A 24952-nucleotide genomic window follows, 5' to 3' on the forward strand; every position below is an offset into this window, starting at 1 on the left:
TGAGTTTATGTCTGCACAAAATGGGTCGTAAAAACTTACAAAATCGGCCGTAAATCGGAACCGGAAGTGACGATTTCAAAATTTCAAAAAACTTCTAGAATTATGACCACTGGCAATCATCTGTGAAAAAATGGTCGAAATCGGCCGAATAGTTTTCGAGATATCGCGTGCACAAATTTTGTGGAAAAAAATAATAATAATAATAATAAGAAACAGTACGAAAACAATAAGGTCTTCCGTTGGAAACGGAAGACCTTAATAATAGGGAAAAAGAAACCTAAGAAAAACAATAAGGTCTTCCGTTGGAAACGGAAGACCTTAATAATAGGGAAAAAGAAACCGAACGAAAACAATAAGGTCTTCCGTTGGAAACGGAAGACCTTAATTATCCCTCACAGAGACGTATGATTTGTCTATTTATCCACCCTCCCCGCATCTATTCTATTTATATGATAAGTCAAAGCTCTGTGAAGCTTGAATATTCCCTGAGGTACTGTTAACCGTGATCATAATATAGCATGTTTTCGTTTAGTTTTATCATAAAGAAATACTACAGAAATTCGTTAAAGGGCATTGGCTAGACAGAAAACGAATAATTGTTTATATTCATAGAAAATTGGGTAATTAAGTCCCGTGATGAACCTGTCTTCGCCAGGTCAGAAATTATGAATTAAATGTTACGGCTGACCACGGTGCGTCAGAACATTGGTATGGACTTGAGCTCATGTATATATAAGGTTCGGATGTTTGAGATTCAGTGTCCGTGCGTATAAAAAGGAGGTTCGGGGAAAGCAGCTCTCCAGTAGTCATCTGGAAGCTGTCTTTTGAATCCTCTTTTTGTACAGGTAAGATCATATTAAGATACGGTTTTAATAAAAGTTAACAAAAATGATTCAGGGGGTTCAAGTAAAAAAAATAAACATAGTATTTTATTTCGAGAGTTTTCGTAATCAATGTTTATTGTTATTTATTATATATTATATTGTAGAGTTTAATCGGACTGTTATATAATTAAAATACTTTGAATAAAAGAAGTAGTCATCTCGAAGCTATCTTTTGCCTCCTTTTTTTGTACAGGGAAAAGGGCTACTCCCCAGGTAGAGGAGGAGATGATTCTTGGTTATATAACGTGGCACAGGCAGCGCCAGGTGTCTGATCAAGGACGCATAAGGTCCCGAGGATCAAATTAACTGAAATATCGTATCGAGCGAAATCATAGTACGATATAGTGGTGGAAATCCGGTTTAACGATAGTTTTACTTCACTTAAATTTTTACGATTACTTTGAATTTGATTTTTTTACTCTAATCAGTAAAGTGTTTTGGCTTGCATATCAAACCTACCATAAGGATAATGAATCAAATGGAGTAAACATCAAGTTTTACTGTTTAGTGCAAAAAAACAACAACCCAACACAGCGGTGTCACTTGAAAGGTGCATAGCCGAGCACTCAGGTCACGTGCGGTGATGCGTGAATAATCCGGCATATCTGGACAGCGTTGTAGATTTCAAAGTCATTTGGGAATTCAGCATGTTTTTTCAAGCTGTCAGATACGAGCGTTGCGCGTGAAATAAGTGTGAAATGTGAAAACTTTGAAAATGTGAAAACGTTTGACAGAATTTTTAAAAGTAAATTACGAGGGTATTACATGTGTTATCACATATATCATTCAACAATGATATTGATCTTTGTACGATTTCGTGGATGATGATACTGCTGAATATCTCTAATATCCAATACCTTAGAGGTCTACAACGTTTTAAACTTAAATTCATTTCAATAGAACCAGTGACTGACCACTGTTAAATGGTTGGTAAACTGGCTGAGAATATTGATGACAATAGAGCATAAATAAAAGTACGCACGAAACTCCACTATTCGGTAATGAGATTATTTTACTGAATTGGAAGAGATTTATGGGCCTGATGAGGTATCTTCTGAGACAAATCGTAGATGAGTATAACATCTCTGAGTGGCACAGAGTCCATCAACGATGCATCAAAATTAGCTGATCTGTGACCATAACACTCAAGGTTAATGTCTCAAAACTCAGGGAAACAATGGAAAGTAATGGCAGATGTATACACGATTTATGATACTACCAATTTGAAAGCTGTTGGCATATCGGAGGTGCATTTCATTTTTAAGCATATTTGAAAGTACGAAAGATCTCTTGCAGATTGCAAAAAACAGGGTACGAGTACAGATTGCTAAGCAATTGCCCTCTACCTTAAATGTAAATTCGTTGTTCTTGGATTAGATGCTCAAAAAAGCTGAACGCATGATTATGATATTCATGAAGCTCTCTATCTAAATTGTGAAATTCAATACTGAATGGGCAGGGCTTAAAGCTGACATGAATTCATAAATACGCATTATTTCCCTTTTATCTCCGAATAACGCCATATTAGTTGTCGATTTCTATTGTTCTGCCCATCGCTACACCCCCTATATAAGGCCGAGAGCCATCGTCATGCTTAACTGCATTCAGGAATTTCATACACCCGAACACATTACCTTGGACGAAAAGACTTTAAAAACGCGTTTTGAACAAAAATATTATGACAACCACTTAACTGGCAAGATATATCCAATAAACGACGAAACAAGACAGACTGAAATCCAGGCGCAGATACTTCAAAAATTCCTCGATTATTGTAGACCGTTTTCTTGTGTATGTTATAACATAGCACATGCGCAAACCACACACTTTGGCAGATCGAGCAATGTCAATTATCGCATGGATTTTATAAACGGGGAGTTTTTGTAGGAACGGATGGAAACGTTGTTACATTCTTGGATTTACTATCATTTAGCTACTGTGTTGGATGTAGTGTCGCCGGGGTTTTCAAGAAGATGCAGACGTTATGCACTCTGTATGAACGACACACGTGTTCGATGTGCATGCGAAGTAAGGCAGCACTGTCTGTGCAAAGTAATACGGATACCTTAGACATCCTTTCAAAGAATAAATATATCTTGTATTTCAATTATTGTTGTTTCCTTTATTCTTTATTACTACATTTTACTACAATGTGTTGTTCATGCATTTAGAAGTCATTGCAACGTGAATGCCTCGATAGGAAAGCAACCGACCGTAACATTCTCAACCGGTATAATTATATACTACTACCCCAGTGGCAGTAGAGGAGCGATCGAAACTAATATGGCGACCAAATGCTTTTATGAATTCATGTCAGCTTTAAGGACCCTTAGGTAGAGGGAATGGGGCCATATAGTTTATTGAACAAAAATATTTGTTTCTTTTTTAAGACATTTGAAATATTGGAGATAAAATAATTGTATTGTTATTATGTTATGTTCATATTGTCCTGTTATTTGATTGTAAAATTTACTGCCACTGGGACAGAAGTTAAGCCTTTTTTATTTGGAAAGACAGAAGAGGGACAAATATGGCCGAATAGTGAAAATGTATCATTCTTACGGTTAATTGCTGTTTGTCGTCCATAATCAGTTTTAACTTTATTTTGAAAACTACAAGGCAAATTGTTACTTTGCAATATTTAATAGAATATATGTTCTACTCTTATTTCCTGTGCATTTTATATTTCAGTTGAAGAAATAAATTGTGTGCATGATGTATGCATTATAAAAAAAAATCCCAAAAGGTATACACTTTTAGGCATCTTAAGGTTGGGTATAGATCATCCCAGACTCTTTCGACTCTTGACCACCCCCCCCCCCCCCATTTCATGAATATTTATTTCGAAAATTCAAATAATAAAAGCGGGTGTAACAGTCATAGTAGTTTCTACGCTAGGTTTAGACTTCAAAATAAAGCTTAAAATGCAAACATGAGACTCTGTGACATATCATTCAAAGGAATATAGATCTGGTGACCGCTAAGGCATGTGGATCTCTTTTTGTTTTTGTAAGTTGTATGTATTGATATGAATCAAAAATAGAACCAAAACCATTTTAACAAAAGCTTTGACTTTGGTTAATTGTGTCAAACACCACTGTGACGTAAGCATAGCTGACCACTCAGTTATGGCTCTTTGAAATCAACAAGATTTGTCTGGCTACGCAATCGGTGCATATTTCGCTTGAAACCGCGTCATTTTTAACTTGTTTTTACGCAAAAAATAGATAGCTACGCCCTACTGAAAGTCCAAGGTCTTGTTAAAATAGTTCTATGTACCTATAATGTCTGTTTACCTGTTTGTATGATTAAGCGTTTTTCTTCAAATAATGATACTTTTAAAGGTTAATATTTAACAAATCATATATAAGAAATATATACAATAAAAATTAACAAGAAGAAGAATTCATAATTTAAATCTGGTAGAAGATATGAGATGAAATATATTTTTTCATATGTTCATTTTTCGTACGACCCTGCTGGAAGTAATATGACTTCAATTATTAACGTAAATAGAAAAATACAAATTTTCAGTTTATTTGACGTTCTATCGATTGGGAAAAAAAAGCTTTGAACAAGCGGGATATTTCATGCAATAATTAGTAATAAATGTATGAAATTTTCCAGTCCAACAAAATCGAAAAATAAGCGACCTTTTGTATCAGTGTCACTTCCCCAATACACTTTACATGACTGTATATATTGGACAACCTTTGTACTACCCCTTATAAAAAAAAAAGACTGCTATAACTGCTTTTATGTACATAAATTTTCAAAGCGGTATAAGGAGAAACTATCATTATGCAACAGTGCAATCTTTAATTGACAGAACTGCAAGCAACTGTAAATATCACCTTAGTAAATGCGTAAACATAAACAAATGATCCTGTCCACGACAGACGGCCTGACATCATTAGTCACGTGGTACGTGGAACGGGTACTCTGATAAGGTGTTTATATTTTTCTCGGGGAAGAAGACACATTCAACAAAGATGTTTTATGCACTAGGAGCACTACTTCTGGCTAATTTAGGTAAAGTTGTTTTATAATCTCTTAGATTATAATTTTGTTTGATTTTATCTGTATGTTGTACCTGGACCAGGAGTATTTGTGATTCTTGCCGTTCTGTTGACCTATTGCGAAGTATCGTTTATTCTATATTGGGGCGAACTTATGAAAATTGCAACAGGTTCCTAAGATGCAAGCACTTTGCTTTATTAGCTTCTTATTTAACAAGTGACAACATCCATTAATAAATTAAAATGTAACTATACACATGACACTGAAAGCCATGGATTGAATATTCCGAACTTAAATTTAAAGCCTGAGTCACACTTAACAAAACTTCTAAGCGTTCACCATGATAAATATTGAAAGATGAAAGATGAATATATGAAAGCCATTGATTGAATATTCCGAACTTAAATTTAAAGCCTGAGTCACACTTAACAAAACTTCTAAGCGTTCACCATGATAAATAGAAAAAATTGAAAATAAGTAATAAAATGATATGGCATCTTCAACATTGTGTAGCTATCTTCTCAACAATAGCACATGTGAACTAAAGCAATACTGATTGAAACTACTAATACTGGTCGAATATATATTCAGCACGTCCTTCTTATCAATAGCTTTTCTTTCCAATTGACATTAAATAGTCTATAGTAATGCAAAATGCAAATTTATATAGAATTGTCCAACGACCATTAGAAAGAAACCAGAGCCGCTGGAATGTTGGTGTCTGAATTGTACTTACGACATATGTCTTTAAGTACTTTAAAAAAAAATCTACTGTTCATTTCATCCCTCGATATTGTTTAAAATATTTGGCAATCACTATTATATATATAGTGCCTGTTTGGGAGGGTAACTTTTGAAATTGACATCCCGAGACAACCATTGTCAACCGACGCGAAGCGTTGGTTGACAATGGTTTTCGAGGGGTGTCAGTTTCAACAGTTACCCTCCCAAACAGGCACTTTTTATTTTATTATACTGAATGTCTTAATTTTAAAGAGAATTTTACTGCTTTTATATAGAAATGAAGTGAATTCTACGACGAACCGTACGCGCATAATTTACGCGCATTTAACAATTCGTTGTGTTACCCGTTGCCAAGTGCGTTGCTAACGCTGAGGGTAATAGAACGGATTACCAACTGCGTCTAAACCAATCAGATTTAAGTATTTAACATGAAAGTATAATAATATAAAAAATCACTATTAAACAGTTAATACAGTGTGTATTTTCACATTCACAAATTACGGTAGTCAAAATAATTAATCAGTTTAAAATTTCTAAAATTATTACGAAATGACTTTAAAATAACGATGCCCTACATACCGGAATAACAGTCTAGTTTATTTTTTCACTATTACATGTAATATCTAAAAATGTCAGAATAAGTCGTAAATAAATTACAAGGAATTGCTTCAACCATTTTTCTAGATTTTTTTATCTTTAGACTCTGCGCAAGTTTTTCAAATCGAAATTGCAAACACCACAGTGGAGTATGGGTCAACAGACATCAGCATTTCATGTGTGGTGACGAACGGATCTTCGCTTAGTACGGTGTTCGCCATCTCCCTCAAAAAGTCTGATTCCTCAGTTGGGTCTATAACCACAACCACCAACGAAGGCATTTCATGCCAAGACACGTCCCTACAGAACCGTAATGGCATCACAGCCAATGGATCCTCAAGTGACGTCAGCAAGGCGCACCTTCATCTTTAAATTCCGAGTTTCTCGGTAGTTTACCCTGATGATGAAGGTACTTACCAGTGCACCATGTCAGGGTTAGATCTGATGAATACTCCGGTAACCGAAAATTCGGAGTCAGTGTTTCTTAATATTACAGGTAAGATTCTTGGCTTAGGACTTCGATTTCCTTGCAATATGTTATATATTGATGAAAACTATCTCTATTTATAGTGTGAACTATTATTACACTGTATGTCAAAAGATGTATAACATAGAAAATTAACGTAACCAATCAAAATTCTGTGTGTTTTATCACTAATAAAAAATCCCCAGTGTATTGATCGTTAAAATTAGTAAAATTCACTCGAAACCAATAATATGGATTATATAATAAATATTGGTGTTGAGTGTTTTTAGTTTTATATATATTTGTAGGATATATTGATACCACTAACGATAGGAGATATTCCGATATCTTAATGGGCCATTTTCATGTCTTACATCTCTCTCTCTCTCTCTCTCTCATTTTATATATATATATATCAACAAACCCAGGTAAGGGGATAACATCAGTGACAACATGGAGATTTGGTCTGAACATTCCGCGCAGTTTATTCGATAAACGAGTACTCTCCCTTTTCTTTGCATATTCTAGCGGCACGTGAAAAAATCATACCCGAAAGATTTTTTGAAAATAAAACTGATAAACAAAATATGAAAAAAAATTTCTTGGAGAAGTTTAGGTTTAATGTGTTGGCTAACACTGAATGTGAATAATTTAATGCATTGGCTTACACTGAATATGATATCCTAGTTAACAGTTAAAGCAGCAATATTATTGTGATTGCAGCAACACCTGTATCTACTCCGTCCTCATCCTCAGGTAAAAAGGCATATAAAAGTGTAATCTTGCGGCCAGTGTACATATATAATACCATACTGTTCAGCGTACAATATAATACCATATCGTACAGTGCACAATATAAAATACCATGCCCCACACATCTAGTTTATCTATCTACATTACATTTACTCTGCACTGAAGAACGTTCCATGCTTTGCCGACTTAAAAACTTCACAAGTAAATCATGATTACAGCTTGGACCATTGAACAGATAACTCATTTATTGGATCTCAAAAGATAATTTTCATGATTGCAATTTTAGCAGAAGTTACCTCCCGTTGGCTTCCATTTTGTGGTTCAAACTGCTTCATTATTCAACCATCTTCAACTTGCCAAACTGGGCAATTTGACGCAGATACATGTAGCGCTATTCTTTATGACACATATATAGGCTTGTAAAAGCTTCCCATACCTTATCTTTATTATGCTGTTCTGATTTGCCCCTTTACATTTCTGCCATACTTGTTTAACTGTGGTTGCTCAAAAAAGGGAAATTCACTGCTTTTACCCACAAGATGGCGGCCAAAGAAAATAACTCATACGGAATGGGAACTATCTAGTATATATTTTACCTTCTGAGAGCGATATGCATAAAAAACTAATTAAACTTGATTTTGAAGTAAAACATATCATATCTATGTGATTATATTTAACTTAATCGATAACGCAAAACTACGCTGTATTACATTTATCTATAAAATCTACCAAATGACTGTAGTAAAGTAGATTTATAATCTGCAGATCTTATTTGGCGTATGGTGCGTTATTGATGTTCGGTATTTAAACATGTCTGTACATGTATGTAGTAATACGTGAATTGTTTTCTTTTTTTACTGACAGCATAATAAGTAAAACGAATTCGTTGATCATTAGTCGAATCAGTATGCAACATGCTATTACGAATTCAAATGTTGAATATAGTTTTTAAAAGAACTAGTAAGGTTTTTTTTTTTACTTTGATTTCTAAGCATACGGTTTCAAGTTAAAAATGCGTTAATAGAAATGTGGCCGTTTATCAGTTATTTCAAGCAAAACTGTTATTTTCCGATGCTTTCATAGAATATTTGCAGCAAAAGTTAGATAGACACTGTTATGGAATCTGGATAGGGCCATGTAGTTCACTATCGCATCATCGCACCATCGACTTTTGAGTAGATAGTGCGATAGTGCGATGACGATGAAGCGATGGTGCGATAGCGCGATGACGATGATGCGATGGCGCGACAATGCGATGACGATGGTGCGATGGCACGATAAAGCGATAGTGCGATGATCCGATGATACGATAGCGATAACGCGATGGTGCGATAGCGATGACACGATGGTGCGATAGCGATGATGATATGCTCTATCGCGTTATAATTAGTTCTTTATCGCGTCATCGTCATCGTATTATCGTAGCATCGCTCTATCGACTTTCCATAAAAAGGATTACATTCCCAGCAGCCATTGCACAACATGGCGTTTGATGACGAAGAGATGCTAGCAAATATTATCAATAGGTAGGACTTAAGATGAAATAAATTTATAACGGTCGAAGTAACATGCAGATGTTTGTATTTGTTGATGTATAAATATAAATCCTGCAAATATATCATCAGAAAAATAACTATTAAGTAATTAACTTGTACATAATTCCCATCTAAATCTAAATCAAAGTATAATACTTTTGCAATATTATCATTCATATTATGTTCACAAGTCATTAAATATTTAATGGGAGGTAACTCTTACAATTACAATGAATATAGAGTACGCACTTTTCCCTTGATAGTCATACCAAAAAGTACTGGTTAAAAATATTAAAGACACACTCTTTATCAATTTATCTAATCAAACAGCTCACTAGTATCCTGAAATAAAATCTTATTTCGTTCAATATATAAAGCATATGTTTTTGTTAATTAATTTGAATGAGAATTATCATCCTCCCGATTGAATCCATGATTCAAATATTTATATCGTTAGCAAAAGGGTAAAGCTAATTTGTAATACCTAATTATTATTAGAGAGTCAAGTTTATCAACCTCTCATATAACATCCGTTCATATATTCACTGCCTGTCGTGTTTTCTCCTTTCAATGGCGCATGAACAAAAAGTCGATGGCGCGATGGTGTGATGACACGATGACGCGATAAAGAACTAACGATGACGCGATAGAGCATCACATCATCGCTATCGCACCATCGCGTTATCGCTATCGTATCATCGCGTCATTGCACTATCGCTTTATCGTGCCATCGCACCATCGTCATCGCATTGTCATGCCATCGCATCATCGTCATAGCTCTATCGCACTATCGCATCATCGTCATCTCACTATCGCACCATCGCACTATCTACTCAAACGGCGATGGTGCGATGATGCGATAGTGAACTTACATGGCCCTATCCGGATTCCATACACTGTAGAACAATTCATCTGGTTTTTAGAGGGTAAAATAGAGATATTGTGAAACATTTTAGGTCACCTGAGTAAACTCAGTTCGTCGTCGTGCGTTGTGTGACGTTCGTCGTGCGATAACAATTTTACACTTATAACTTCCTATTACATGTAGAAACTACAGGGCAAATTGTTACCATTTTTTGTGTGAGGCATCTCTATGGTAAGAGGAATCTAAATTATGAAAATCGTGGCTCTACCCCACTCGGGGCACCACAAGTGGGGCGAAATATGCAAAAAAAAGCCAAATTATAAAAAATCTTCTTCTCTACTCCCACAGATTTCCCATAGGAACAACCTGGTTGCATGGTCATGATTTCCATGAAACCCTCCACCACATTTGTGAAATTCATGGCCCCTTGGTCAGGGGTTCTGGCTCTAGGGTGGGGCCAATATGGCCATATAGTAAAAATGTATTAAATCTTAGAAAATCTTCTTCTCTACTCCCATATATTTTTCAAAACTAAATGCATGATTATGATGTCCATGAAGCCCTCTACCAAAATTGTGAAATTCATGACCCCCTTGTCAGAGGTTCAAGCTCTAGGGTGGGGCCAATATGGCCATATAGTAAAAATGTATGAAATCTTTAAAAATCTTCTCCTTTACTCCCAAACATGTGGGCAAAAACTGCATACATGGTTATAATGTCCACTAACTCCTCTACCTAAACTGTGAAATTCATTCCCCCTGGGTCAAGGGTTCAGAACATGGGGAAAGGGGTGGCAATATGGCAATATAGTGTTAATGCATATAATGTTTTAAAATCTTTTTCTCTATTCTCACACATCTGTATGAAAAACTGACTTCATAATTATGTTTTACTCCAGAATGAAACCCAATTTAATGAATATATGAGACTCATTGACAAGTTCGTGTATGGGTTATATGCTACTCAGGTGACCGTTAAGGCCAATTGACCTCTTGTTACACGTTATGCTTTCTTTATAAGTTGTAACATCCTCAAAACATGGTATGAAAATATTGGATAATAAACTTTGCTAAAACTATTATTTAGAAGACAGTAATAAAGTAGAAGGCACACTATTTTACATATTAGAGATTAAAATAAAAACGTCTGAATTTGAGTCATGCACTTTAACAAATGAATTAAACACAGAAACCATTGAAAGTTGGACAAGTTAAATCCCGATTTTTTAATTTGTCTACTCATTTTATTATTAAGTACTAATTAGTGCAGGGGTTTTTTTTAAGGATAAACGGGGAAATATTGTCAAATGTGCATTGTACAACCTTGCATTAACCTCTATCTAAAAATATTTGTTTTCCAATTACTATCGTTTCTACATCTTGTGAACAAGTGTCAAACCTGGAAGGAAATACGAATTTGTGTCATTCAATCCCAGAACGGATGTAGACATTTTATGCATATCCAAAATAAAAGTTTTTTTCCCCATAATTCTACACATATATGTTAATATATGTTAACTGTACTTATAAATTATTATCGGACATCGACGATGATTTATAAATATCGAAAACATATTATAAACAATATGAAAGGGAAGGGAATATTCCTTTTTTTTTTTTTTTTTGAAATACATGCAAAGCTTTGAGTAAATCTACAACAAATTCCGTCAGTCTATGCGAATTATTGAATATGTATAGTGAACTCAGCATCAACACATAAACAATTTTTTTCTTCTAACATTGTAAAATATTTTTCTGTATTTGTTACAGGTTGTGAGCTGTCCAGGGGAAGTATACTGCTGATATTTCAGACTACTCTTGGATGTACAGTGATGCGAAGATTTTGCGTTTATTTTTAAAAGATAAAAGATGAAATGAGATCCAAAACATATCAAATTTAACCCATTTCATTTTATTTTTCATAGCCTTTAAATAACAAATGCAACTATGATACACCTTTAGTACAGAGTATGTTATATTTTAATCCCTTAAGGAATTCATGTATATAAATTTGGTTTTGACTTATAAATCGATTATTAAAATTTATTTTACATATAAATCAAGTTTGTCTAATTCATATGAAAACAGATATTTAGTTTTTAAAGACATCGATAAGTTGATTTTTTGTGATGAGTGGAATATCTGAATATGTTCTCTGAATATGTTCACCAAATAATGCATTGTCTGTCTGGCGTGAACAAATAAAATCCTCAATTTACTTTGATGTTTTTTAAATAGATATGGTCGTCTTTTTCCTTCTCTAATTGTATCGATTGATCAAAGCTTTGCATTTGGTTTTAGGTTTTCGATTTTATACACAAACAGACACTGGATATCAGATTCATGTTGTAAATTTGTAAGTTTTTGAAGTTTGTTTCCCTTCATATTCATGATCCCAACTAGAATGGGATATATATAAGTAATTACACTTTTTCAACTTTTCACCAGTCACGTAGGTCACGTGGTAAAAACCATGAAAACATACATGTTTGTCATTGTCCAATTTATAAACAAATGTAAGTGTAGTCGTAAATAAAAATGAAAACTAGAACAGAATGGTCAGGGATCATTGTTGCTCTGTAAAAAACTACAAAGGTACATTTACATTTCCAAACTGACCCCTCTAGTCTGTAGTTTTGTTTGGGAAAAATGTGCTGAGTTCTGGGTGCCCTAGAAAGAGACAATGTTAACAATCAAAATGTTCATATAACAGCTAGAGTTTATACTACTTGGAAAGGTTTAACATATACACTCAAACATACTTGTTCTTGACATTTGAATAGAATTTTTTTTTCTTATTGATAAACATAATGTACCTGTACATTTTCCTACAGCGTCATATCTTAAAATTGGTAAAACATCGTTAGTAAAATGTGTATGACTGAAATCATTTTTTACATACTATACTGATTCGCATTTTGAATCAAGAATTCTCGTTCCACGTCCTATGCTGCAAGAACAGCCATTCGATTAATGATATATGTCTTTTATAACAAATTAGAAAGATATAAAATAAAATATTAATTGAACTACAGCAATATGCAACAATCAATTTTGAAAATCTAAATGAAAGGAAAAAACCATTAGCATTTATGCAAAACAGGAAACTATTAAATAAGCACATAATTATAGAGTTAAACGTAATATTTAACATGACAATATGATAACATCTTTCACGTTGTCTTTTACCTTTAATACCATTCAGGAAATATGCTCTATGGAAAAGTGGTCGATTAAGAAATACTTTCTTCAGTTTTCGTCTTTTCGAAAACTTGAATGGAAAAATAATATTATAAAGCACTTTAGTTTATGAAAACTATATTTATCTTCATGCAAAAATGAAACAGCATCAATAAAAAATGTACATGAAACAAACTTTAAGAGGCCGATCAAACAAAGATCAGGCAGGGCTTTGCACATGCTGTGTCTTGGATTTCAATAAATTTTTGTGTAACACTACATTTTAACATGATTGTAATATATGTGAAAGAAAAAGTTCATGGTATACTAACTAAGCAGAAAAATGTCTACATTTGAATTTGAAACATGTTTTGTGCAAAAAGGTCACAGAAGTTGTAAAAATGTTGTGAAGTTTGATAAGTTGTAAAACTACTTAATTCTATAAAAACTTTTTAACAATTATATTACATAGTTTAAACACACTTAATACTTTAATTTAGACTGTTTTTAAGGTATAAAATTTAATATATTTCAAACAAAAATATATGCCTAATCAAAGTTGGTGCATTTATACGACGAACTAAGTTAGTTGAGTCATTTATCCGTGTTGAGTTTTGACAATTTTGATCTGGAGGAAACTCTTAATGTGGAGTATTATGGACGCGCTAAATACAACTTTGTTGATGTTGTTTTTACTCAAGATAGTGGGCGGAGTAAAAAAAAATGTGGGGTATGTACAAATAACCCTCAGTTTTGACTATAGAAAACTCGCCAAGCTATGGTACAAAGTAGATTAAAGTACATTAAAATTGAAATACTTTCACTGGTTAGAATGTTTACATTTTACAATATTTCACCAAAATTTCGTTTCAAAAAGTTTTGGAAAGGCAAAAATTTGTAGTGAACCAGCTACGTTATTAGCACTGGTGTTAAGCCGATATGCGTACCATTTGGTACGTATATCATAAGATGGCGACGACCTCTGCAGGTTTATTTTATAGGTTGCTGCATGTAAAGACCCTGTAGCACTTCAAACACTTTTGTGTTACCCGCTGAAATACGATCTGAATAAATAAAAAGAGTTGTGTAAACTTATGAACCTGCAGAGGTCGTCGCCATCTTATGATATGCGTACCAAATGGTACGCATATCGGCTTAACACCAGTGACTAGGTGACAATGATAGGAAAGCAACTATTTATAAACATTACACTTTATTTACTATTTTTTTTTATAAATAGTACGCCACAACATGGAGATGTCACATACCACCTAATGGGGGTTTAATTAACTAATAGAAAAAGCATGATTTTAACTTTTTAGATCTAGTATGACTAGAAAAAATAAAAGCATATATATTTCTTATAATATTTACTAATAAAGTTTAAGATCTTGGTGCTAAAACTTTTTAATAATTTTACTGTAAATTGATTCTGTTCTTGATATGTTTTAAAATCAGTTTTATCCATCCAATGTCATTATAAGTTCCATTTAATGCAAATTATCATAAACCTATTGCAAGGATGTGTGTACGAAATTAAAAGAACCTAAGGTTATCATACCTGCTCTGTTTATTTGTAAAAACTGTTTGGTATTAATTTTGAAATTTCTGTCTTTTGTATACTGTTCAATGGAGAACGATGCTGTGAAACCGTGGGCCGGAATTGTTGTTTTGTGACGCCCTAACAAAACAAAAGAACGTTAAAGGTATATAAAACTGATCTGTAACTATCAGTTTGAACAAAAATGTCACAAAATACGACCGAAAGCATCATTTGTCAAATAAAGCATCACATATTGTAATTGCGGTTGTTTTAGAACTAAAACAAAAGTATATAAAAACAGTATAGCTGAATTGCTTGTGTTCGAGATGATATCTTGATATCAGCCTAAAGATATCGAAGGCGTATGTGCTTTGAAAATATGCAACACCGAATACAATTCTGAATTTTAAAAAAAAGTATCATTATAGTTTGAGGCCTTTAACAGCCAAAAACAGTCTAAATAGTTTCCTAGAGTGGGTCCCTACTCAATTGAAGTCATCATTAATAGTTCAGTATACACTTAATTAAAATATGTATTGATCGTTACTGGAGAATTACAGAATTATAATACAGACCATGAGTTAATAATATTGCATCAATAGAATATCAATAGAATATCATTATGTAATTCTCAGCGAGTTTAGAAGTACTATTGGTACTGTACGCTTCAAAATAATCGTTGTTCGTGCATTCAGTAGTTATCACATGTACTGTTCACACACTTTTAATAAAAAAAAAAACTAGTTTTGTTACATGAGTATCTCCTAAAGATAAAGACTTTTACTAGTTTTCAAAACATAACAACCAATTCACTTTAAAACGTTGGAAGAAAAATTGATCCGTGACATTTTCCCCCAAGATGAAGTTGTTTGAGCGAAATGGGGGTATACATGTTCTTTAAGATGTACATGTAGAAAGAAATTAAACATGTTAAACTCTATTTTGTGTAGCTTTCCAAGTGCAACAGATATAAGTCTAAAACTCTAAAGAGAAAAATAAGCCAATTAACCATTTTATTTTAATAAATTGTCAATATATATCAAGTTCTGTTATAATTTGTATTTTTTAAAATTTGGTATTTTTACCCAACAAACTGGTTTGGCTGTATAAGTTAGAACTTAAGTCTATAATAACTTTGTAATATTTTCAGCTAGTCCACTATTTTGTTTATAACAGGTGTTGACTTCCGCCTTTTCATCTACAGAACACATGTTTGATTTTATATTCAGACATTTCTGCGTTTTGGTGACATTGTTATCGACACTAATAACCATATATATATTTCTGTGACAACATACATTCGTTCTTGTGGTTTTAATTAGGAATCTACTCACACGTGTTCTAAGAACACACTTGATTATAAAATATTAACAAACCGTTCTTAACAATCTTTGCTGTTACAATTGATGAGAAAGAAATATAATTTAATGAGTTTTGTAACCGGCACCTAAAATAAAATGCCTATTAAAACAAAAGATAACTTAATATCATTTATTTTTTGTTTCTAGCTCTTATTACATTCATTGGTAAACATATATGCTCTGAAGAAACTAAATCAATTTCAAAACTAAATACCATTTAAAAATATAACCTGTTCTAGACAAACCAAAAACAAAATTTGTGTATTTCAATTTTATATAAAATCGTGCTTATTAAACTATGGATACAAATACATGTTAAATGTTTCGAAATTAATAGCAGTCTACAAATGGATTTTTTTCCTGTATTTATTCGACTTTGAACATTTTATTTTAGAACAGCTCACTATTTTGTTAGTATATATAAATATAAAGTGGACCAATTTCATTATGATTTTGAATTTTATTTTAACCGGAAATTTACGACACTCGAACACTACACAAAACTTGACTATCGAGGAAGATGATATTTTGTATAAATTGTTATGAATTCATGTTTAGTGGTTATAAATATATATTTTGATTTTAATTTATAAAAAATATATTTTGTTTTTTATATAGGAAGACATAAATGGGATCTCAAGCACAATTATGATGATAAAAATTCAAATTATACAAATGAGGTATATTATGGAATGCTAAGATTCAAGTATAAGTGTCAACATCGAAAATGGTTTAAACATATTGTTAATACTGGTAATAAAGTATTTTTTCTTTCTATTCCTAATAAAATTTGCATCAAATAAAAATATGAGAAAACACGTATCTTTTTTGTGGTAACACACAATCCTCAGAACGATTAGATACCTAACGGGTCTTTTCTTATTGTTAGAAAAAAATGTAAATTTAAAAAGACATTATTAGGAAGTCCAAAAATTAACATGTTTGATACAGAATACAATACTGCTATTTTAAAGTGGGAGGGTATGGCGAATTGCGCATGCAACTATTGATAAGACCACCGCGTCAAAACACCCAGTTTTGTAGGTAATATCGTTTTTGTTTTATTTTAATGTGTAATACTCATTTCAGATGCAAGTTCAGTTGTATTGTTTCCAAACTATGGATGATACTTATGACTCTGTCAAAGTAAACATTATTGGAGTTTGTCCCAAAGCTTGATTTAACTTAGTTTTCTTTATTCTTTTTATCATTTAAAATGTTCAGTGCATTTGTTTTATTGATTGGTCGAAAAAAAACCATTGACATTTTAACCGGATCAGCTTCTTTCTACTGCTCTGATTTAAACGCAAATTATAGAATACCAATTAACAATATACAAAATAAACACAGTGAACAAAATGATATGGTCTGATTTTTTATTGTCAGCAAGTCATTGAAATATTTAATAAAAAAATGTTCCTTAAGGCTTGAGAGATGCACAATACACGTTAACTAGATTTCGAAACAGAAAATCAAATATTTTCTCTAGACTTTGTTAGCTATAATCAACATTATCATTGAGGTTGGAAATCCAGGAAATATAATATTCATTCTTGAATACACTGTCGAGATAGCACTGCTGTTCATATTCTTAACGATTATAAGGTTTAGTTTAACACACTTTAATTAGTTTGAATAATCAGCCATCACGATAAGGCGTTGTGCAGTTACTGATTCCTCTCCGTTAGCGTGTTCAAGCTGTAAGCTGTAGATTAAAAAAAACATTTATGTACTACACTGGCGATAAAATTACCAACATTCGCCAAAGTCGCACATACATACCCTTCTTTGTCGACATTTCAACTTTTATTCGTCCACGAGCGTGCGTGTCTCCTTGCATTATGTTTAAGCCCAGTTGTATATTCCACCGGTCTTCTTGCTGCACAGTGAAGATTAACATAAGACATATCATGCATTTTTCCTTCTTTTCAATTTCAGCAGTGTTGTTAACTTGTTTCATTTCATGTTTAATCCATTCAGCTTGGTACCTCTGCATCCAAAAAAGGCGCATCCGTTGGAAATATTGTTTCTGTTATTGTTAGCTCACTTGAGCTGAAAGCTCAAGTAAGCTATTCTGATCACTTTTTGTCCGTCGTCCGTCTGTCCGTCCGTCCGTCTGTCCGTCCGTCTGTCCGTCTGTCTGTCCGTCTGTAAACTTTTTACATTTTGAACTTCTTCTCTAAAACCGCTTATCCAATTTCAATCAAATTTGGCACAAAGCATCCTTGTGGGAGGGCGAATATAAATTGCAGAAATAAAAGTCCGATCTGTATTCAAAGCGGAGAAAACCTTGAAACTGTAGAAAAAGGGGGGTGCATTTTTAAAAATCTTCTTCTCAAGAACTACTGATTCCAATTCAACGTAGTTTAGCATAAATTATCCTTATTGGAAGGAAAATGTAAATTGCAAAAATTAAGGTCTAATTCTGTTTCAAATCTGAGTTATTACGAAAATAATTATAAAGGAAAGGCGTGTTTCAATCAGTTTAATAGCTTCGGATTCGGCATCCGGTAAAATGGGTAGACAAGACTTGGCCTGGGCAAAACAAAAGATTGGCAGTTACTAATCTGCCAATCTCATTAAAATTTCAGGATATTTGATGGACAAGTATATTTGTATTTGCTGTAAATATTGCTGCAAAATAATGCGTATTTGGCATTGACGATTGCCGATCTGCCCCGGCTTTTATTTTGCCACGGCCCGGGTTTGCGTACCCATTTTACCAAGACTCGTATTCCATACTTCTAAAACGAGGTTCTTTGTTTAAAGCAGCCATGACATTATACGAAAAAGGGTCGATCTGACTATGATGAATTTGCTTGTTGTGCAACAGTTCGCGAATGAAGGGAAATTTTTGAAACATGCAAAATATATTGGTGCTGATTTTGTGAAGTAAATTGAGGCTAAATATTTCAATGCGTTGACAGTTTTCACACATGACGTTAATTGGTGTTAGTGTAAAGAATTTTGTCCTATTATAAATCAATGCTAATAATGGAATAACCCGACATCCCTTTCCAGTGGACTCTCCCATGCGTATATAAGTGAGAGAAGCTGAGAGTCGGTGTCATTCCTGTTTGAGCAGTGGAAGGAGAAGGTAACAGAAACACTATATTAAACTTCTGGACCCACACAATTAGATCAGTGGCCCGAATAGAGCCGAAGCTGTTCTATTGTGTGGTATTGTATATTAGAGTTGTTTGTAAAACACATTACTGACAGTTTGTCAGGGAAGATAGCAAGTGCCAGGGTTAGGGGCCCGAATAGAGCCGACCTGTCCTTGGAACTTGTCTATCTAATAGTTAAGCAGAAGTTAGGTTTTCCTCCTTCATTGCCAATCATTTGTTATTCTTGATTCAATTTTGATTTACCCAAAGTAGGGCCATTTGATATTAAATATAAATCTATGTAGTGATTGAGAAAAATTGTATGCCTTTTAATTTTGCATTGACAAGCAAAGAAGCGACTGGACTCATTCACACATTACATTATTTGGTGGCAGCGGTGGTCGTTTCTTTGTTTGATTTCTTTTTGGCTTGCCAAATTTATATTGTTTGGCATGGCATCTAACGTAAATGATTTGATTGATGATGAGATATCCTTTCTAGAGGATGAGATACATAGGCTAGAGTTTGAGTTGACAAGAGATAGGCATTCAACACCAGTAGTTGAACGGCATGTTAGTCGTGGGCAATTGGCAGACCATATGCCTCGCCAAAATGTAAGTCGTGGTCAATTGGCAGACCATATGCCTCGCCAAAGTGCGATAACCGGACTAAATGAATACCAAACGGCAATCCAAAGTGAAAGGGCTAACCGTTTGGCAGACCATGGAGGTTTGGCTAGTCATTTGGCAGGCCAGAGAAATATGGCAAACCAAGATGAACACAGATACGAAATGACACGCCAACATCAACATGAGCATACACCAAACATACACAGTCATAGACACGTGGCACGCAATAATGAAAACATGATTACAGACGATATGCAAAGAGACACGACACAAAATGTTGAATTGCCTCATAAAGCCGACCAAAAACGAAATTTTATCAAGCCTGCGACGTTTGATGGTAGTACGAACTGGAGTGATTTCAAGTCACACTTTGAGGTATGTGCAGAGTTGAATTGCTGGTGAATGATTGAAAAAGGAATGTATTTGGCAGTATCTCTTAGGGGAAATGCACAAGGTGTGTTGGGAAACCTGCCATCAAACGACCAGCGTACTTACGATGCACTGTGTACAGCCCTACAGCAAAGGTTTGCACCTACAAACTAGACAGAATTATATAGGGCTCAACTGCGGGAGGGAAAACAGAAGGCTGTAGAGTCTCTTCCAGAGTTAGGGCAGGATGTTCGTAGGCTGACAAATTTGGCATACCCAACCGCAACAGTTGATCTCAAGGAAATACTGGCTAAAGAGCAGTTCATAGATGCCTTGAGAGATTCTGACATGAGGTTGAGAATAAAACAAGCGCGGCCAGTAGATTTGAATGATGCTGTGCGCCATGCGGTTGAGTTACAAGCTTTTCAGAGTGCTGACAAAAAGATGCAGGAAAGTCAGGGATATGTCAGAGCAGCAGAAAAAGACATCAGTGAAGTCAAAGAAAGGTAACAAATACATCTTGGTAGTTGCAGACTATTATACAAAGTGGACAGAAAGCTTTGCAATCCCAAATATGGAATCCATCACAATAGCTAGAGTCATTGTGGAAGAAGTGATCTGTCGAATTGGCACACCAGCAGTTATCCATTCGGACCAAGGTCGACAGTTCGAAAGCAAGTTGTTCTCAGAAATGTGTTCTTTGTTGGGCATCAGAAAGACACATACAACACCATACCACCCCCAAGCGGATGGTATGGTGGAACGTTTCAATCGAACACTAACAACTATGCTTAGCAATTTTGTAAATGAAAACCATACAGATTGGGATGAACATTTACCGTATGTCATGATGGCATATAGGTCAACCATCCATGAAACAACTGGGTTTTTGCCAAATTCATTGATGCTTGGAAGAGAGGTTTGCACTCCCTTGGATATCATGTATGATGTACCTTCCGCTATTAAACCAGTTCCTCAAAATGAATGGGTTTGGCAATTGCAAGACAGACTTGAAAATGCACATAAAACTGTCCGAGCAAATACAGAGCAAGCTATGGTTCGCCAAAAACATTACCATGACAAGAAATTAAACTGGGGACAGTTCAAGGAAAATGATGAGGTGTATGTGTATTTTCCAAGAACGAAGTCAGGTCAGTCGCCCAAGTTTACCAGCTATTGGCGTGGACCATATAGAATCATAAAGAAAATGTCAGATGTTACATACAAAGTGAATTGTGGTCAACGTGAGTCAAATCAAGTCATACATGTTGATAGAATTAGACTGAAACGACCCCAAACGTTAGTTGGTGAAACAGCTGACTGTGTTGAAGAGCAGAAAGAGGAAACATTCCAAGATCAAACATGTAGCGACAATACAAAGGCTCAAATAGAAAATACAAATTACAAAAACGAGAGTGTTGTTGTCAGTGAACAGCAGAAATATGAAACTGAGCAACAATCTTGTAAAGAAAAAGAACTGCCTGCAAGACAGTTTCGTAGTAGAAGACCCCCTGTATGGTTAAAAGATTATGAGACTGATTATTAGATTATATACTATATGCCATACTAAATACTAGTACCTAATGTTCTTTCTTTGTCGTTTTAGATTTAAAGGCATGGCGAAGACAAAGATGACAAAGAGAAGTGGGACGAGGAAATGTCCAATGTGTTCCAGTGTTTTCCATGGTGATGTTGAGTTTTCCACCCATGTGGTAGAGTGTGCAATGAAGGAGCATTCATGTGATTTTTGCGATTTTACGTCCCAGAAAGAGTGTAATGTCAGAAGACAAATGAAGAGAGCGCACACTGGAATGACAGAAAGTCCTATTGCATTGGGCCAGAAGCTGGTTGAAACAGACGAAGTCCCGGAAAAGGCGAAGAACACTGAAAATGCCAATAATATTGTGTCAAGTGAGGACGAATCAGAAGATGAAGAATGGTTGTCACAAGACCCAAGTGATCTACTTTCAACGGAAACTACGTCCAGTAGTACAACTTGTGCCAGTGATGGAAATAAGATTAAAGAAACAGTCAATAAAGAGATATCGGATCTCATGGTGGGCCGTGTTTTCCGCAAGAAAACGACCCCTTCTCTTCCATGGAAACGTACATCAGCAGATGATGTCAGAAAACCCAACGTAGATGATTGTCAAACGAAGAAAGCGAAGATTGACGTTAGTACACAAACAGAGTTTAGAAGAGAAATTTCAGTAAAGACTGTCAGGAAGTAGAGAGAGGGCGAGGTTGACATTAAAGAAACCACGACAGAGCAATTGATCTTGTTTTAAATTTTGAATTGTCATCTTCAACACAGATAGTGTTATGAGCATTGTACTTGTTAACCACTATTAAGCAGTTTTAAAGTTTGCATTTTTTTGTGGATCACATTGAATAAAAAGAAAAGAACAAAAAAAGTTTTAAATGTTTTGTCATTCGGGACGAATGAACCCAGAGGCGTGGGTAATGTAAAGAATTTTGTCCTATTATAAATCAATGCTAATAATGAAATAACCCGACATCCCTTTCCAGTGGACTCTCCCATGCGTATATAAGTGAGAGAAGCTGAGAGTCGGTGTCATTCCTGTTTGAGCAGTGGAAGGAGAAGGTAACAGAAACACTATATTAAACTTCTGGACCCACACAATTAGATCAGTGGCCCGAATAGAGCCGAAGCTGTTCTATTGTGTGGTATTGTATATTAGAGTTGTTTGTAAAACACATTACTGACAGTTTGTCAGGGAAGATAGCAAGTGCCAGGGTTAGGGGCCCGAATAGAGCCGACCTGTCCTTGGAACTTGTCTATCTAATAGTTAAGCAGAAGTTAGGTTTTCCTCCTTCATTGCCAATCATTTGTTATTCTTGATTCACTTTTGATTTACCCAAAGTTGGGACATTTGATATTAAATATAAATCTAATTAGTGATTGAGAAAAATTGTTTGCCTTTTAATTTTGCATTGACAAGCAAAGAAGCGACTGGACTCATTTACACATTACATTAGCTTGTTCTGATTTTCGTTTCGTTTTCATTATTTATGCTTTGTAACCTGGGAACTATCGTCTTTATTTCGTGATTTTTACGTATCAAATCAAACAGAGACTTCGGTAAATCAAACAGTTAACCGTTTACCTGCGCAAATTAAGCAAAATCTGATGTATCAAAAACGTACTGAAATACAATTCATTCTATCGGTAATTCGGCATTATCTTTTGCGTAATGGTAGATTAATGCAATAGGTTTTGTTGAGATGCTTCGCATTTTCTCGAGTTTATTCAGTTTAAATAGAGTTTGATATCGCTGTCGGAAATATGTAGGTATATGTACATGTTTATATATGATTCATTTCGAAAAAATAAATTGTGTTCTTTATTTGTTATAGTGCATGTTTCTTGTGTTTAATTGTTTACAATTTCTATTTACTAACCATATTTGAATGTTAAGCTTCGAATTATAAGCAAGATACAGAGATTTGCTCACAATTCAATGTTTGTACACAGATCTTAAAAACTAAAGATTAAAAAAGTAAAAAAAATTGTCAAAATTTATTAAGAAAATTTTCAAAGTCTGTTCTTCCAGAAACAAACTTTAACAACTTATTGTATTGTAAACTTAACCTTTTTTAGCTCACCTGAGCCAAAGGCTCAAGTGAGCTTTTCTGATCACAATTTCTCCGTTGTCTGTCGTCGTCGTTGTTGTCGTTGTTGTAAACTTTTCACATTTTCATCTTCTTCTCAAGAACCACTAAACAGATTTCAACTAAATTTGGCACAAAGCACCACTAGGTGAAGGGAATTCAAGTTTGTTCAAATGAAGTGCCACGCCCTCTTTAAAGGGGAGATAATTGAGAATTATTGAAAATTTGTTGGTATTTTTTAAAAATCTTCTTCTCAAAAACTATTCGGCCTGAAAGCTTAAACTTGTGTGGAGGCATCATTAGGTAGTGTAGATTCAAGTTTGATCAAATCATGGTCCCCGGGGGTAGGGTGGGGCCACAATAGGGGGTCATGTTGTACATAGGAATATATAGAGAAAATCTTTAAAAATCTTCTTCTCAAAAACTATAGGCCAGGAAAGCTCAAATTTGAGTGGAAGCATCCTCAGATAGTGTAGATTCAAGTTTGTTCAAATCATGGTCCCCGGGGGTAGGGTGGGGCCACAATTAGGGGATCAGGTTTTATATAGGAATATATAGAGGAAATCTTTTAAAAATCTTCTTCTCAAAACTATTTGGCCAAGAAAGCTCAAATTGGCATGTAGCCATCATTAGGAAGTGTAGATTCAAGTTTGTTCAAATCATTGTCCCTGGGGGTAGGGCGGGGTCATAATGGGGGATAAATTTCTATAGATAGAGAAAATCTTTAAAAGTCTTCTTCTCAAAACTATTAGGCCAGGAAAGCCCAAATTTGAGTGGAAGCATCCCCAGATCATATAGATTCAAGTTTGTTTAAATAATAGTCCAGTGGTATGGTGAGGCCACAATGGGGGATGAATTTTTACTTAGGAATATATAGAGAAAATCTTTAAAAATCTTCTTTTTAAAGACTATTTGGCCAGAAAAGGTTTAAAATTGTATAGAGGCATCCTCCGGTAGTGTAAATTCAAGTTTGCAAAATCACAGTCCCTAGTGGTAGGGCGGGACCGTGATGGCGGTTTGAATTTTTACATAGGAATATAAAGAGAAAGTCTTTAAAAGTATTCTGGGAAAGTTTTCGGTTCAAAATTCAGTACTTAGTGTGAAAGCACAGGTTATGCAGATTTAAGTTTGATGAAACCATGATTCCCTAGAGAAAAGTGGGGCCATGAAATGGGGGGGGGGTATATAGGAATAGAGAAAAATCTTCTTACAGGTACAACAACAAAAGGGGCTTGGTATTTACCAAAAAATAAGAGGTGGATAAAAA

At 34.5% G+C, this 24952-nt stretch overlaps 1 protein-coding gene and 1 long non-coding RNA gene across 2 annotated transcripts in view; both read left to right on the forward strand.

The window, feature by feature from the left end:
* The first annotated feature begins 4822 nt into the window (after positions 1-4822).
* LOC128159408 (uncharacterized) overlaps positions 4823-24952 on the forward strand; it is a 177067-nt gene continuing 156937 nt past the window's right edge. Inside the window, exon 1 of the mRNA XM_052822489.1 lies at positions 4823-4916. Within this exon, the coding sequence (XP_052678449.1) occupies positions 4877-4916 (40 nt within the window). The 5' untranslated portion in view covers positions 4823-4876. The remainder of the gene's footprint in view (positions 4917-24952) is intronic.
* On the forward strand, positions 7127-12153 carry LOC128159414 (uncharacterized). The gene is made up of 3 exons (XR_008240141.1): positions 7127-7139; positions 7435-7467; positions 11634-12153. It is a non-coding gene; the product is annotated as an uncharacterized LOC128159414 (long non-coding RNA).

Source organism: Crassostrea angulata, chromosome 8 (assembly GCF_025612915.1).
Source record: "Crassostrea angulata isolate pt1a10 chromosome 8, ASM2561291v2, whole genome shotgun sequence".
Lineage (NCBI taxonomy): Eukaryota > Metazoa > Mollusca > Bivalvia > Ostreida > Ostreidae > Magallana > Magallana angulata.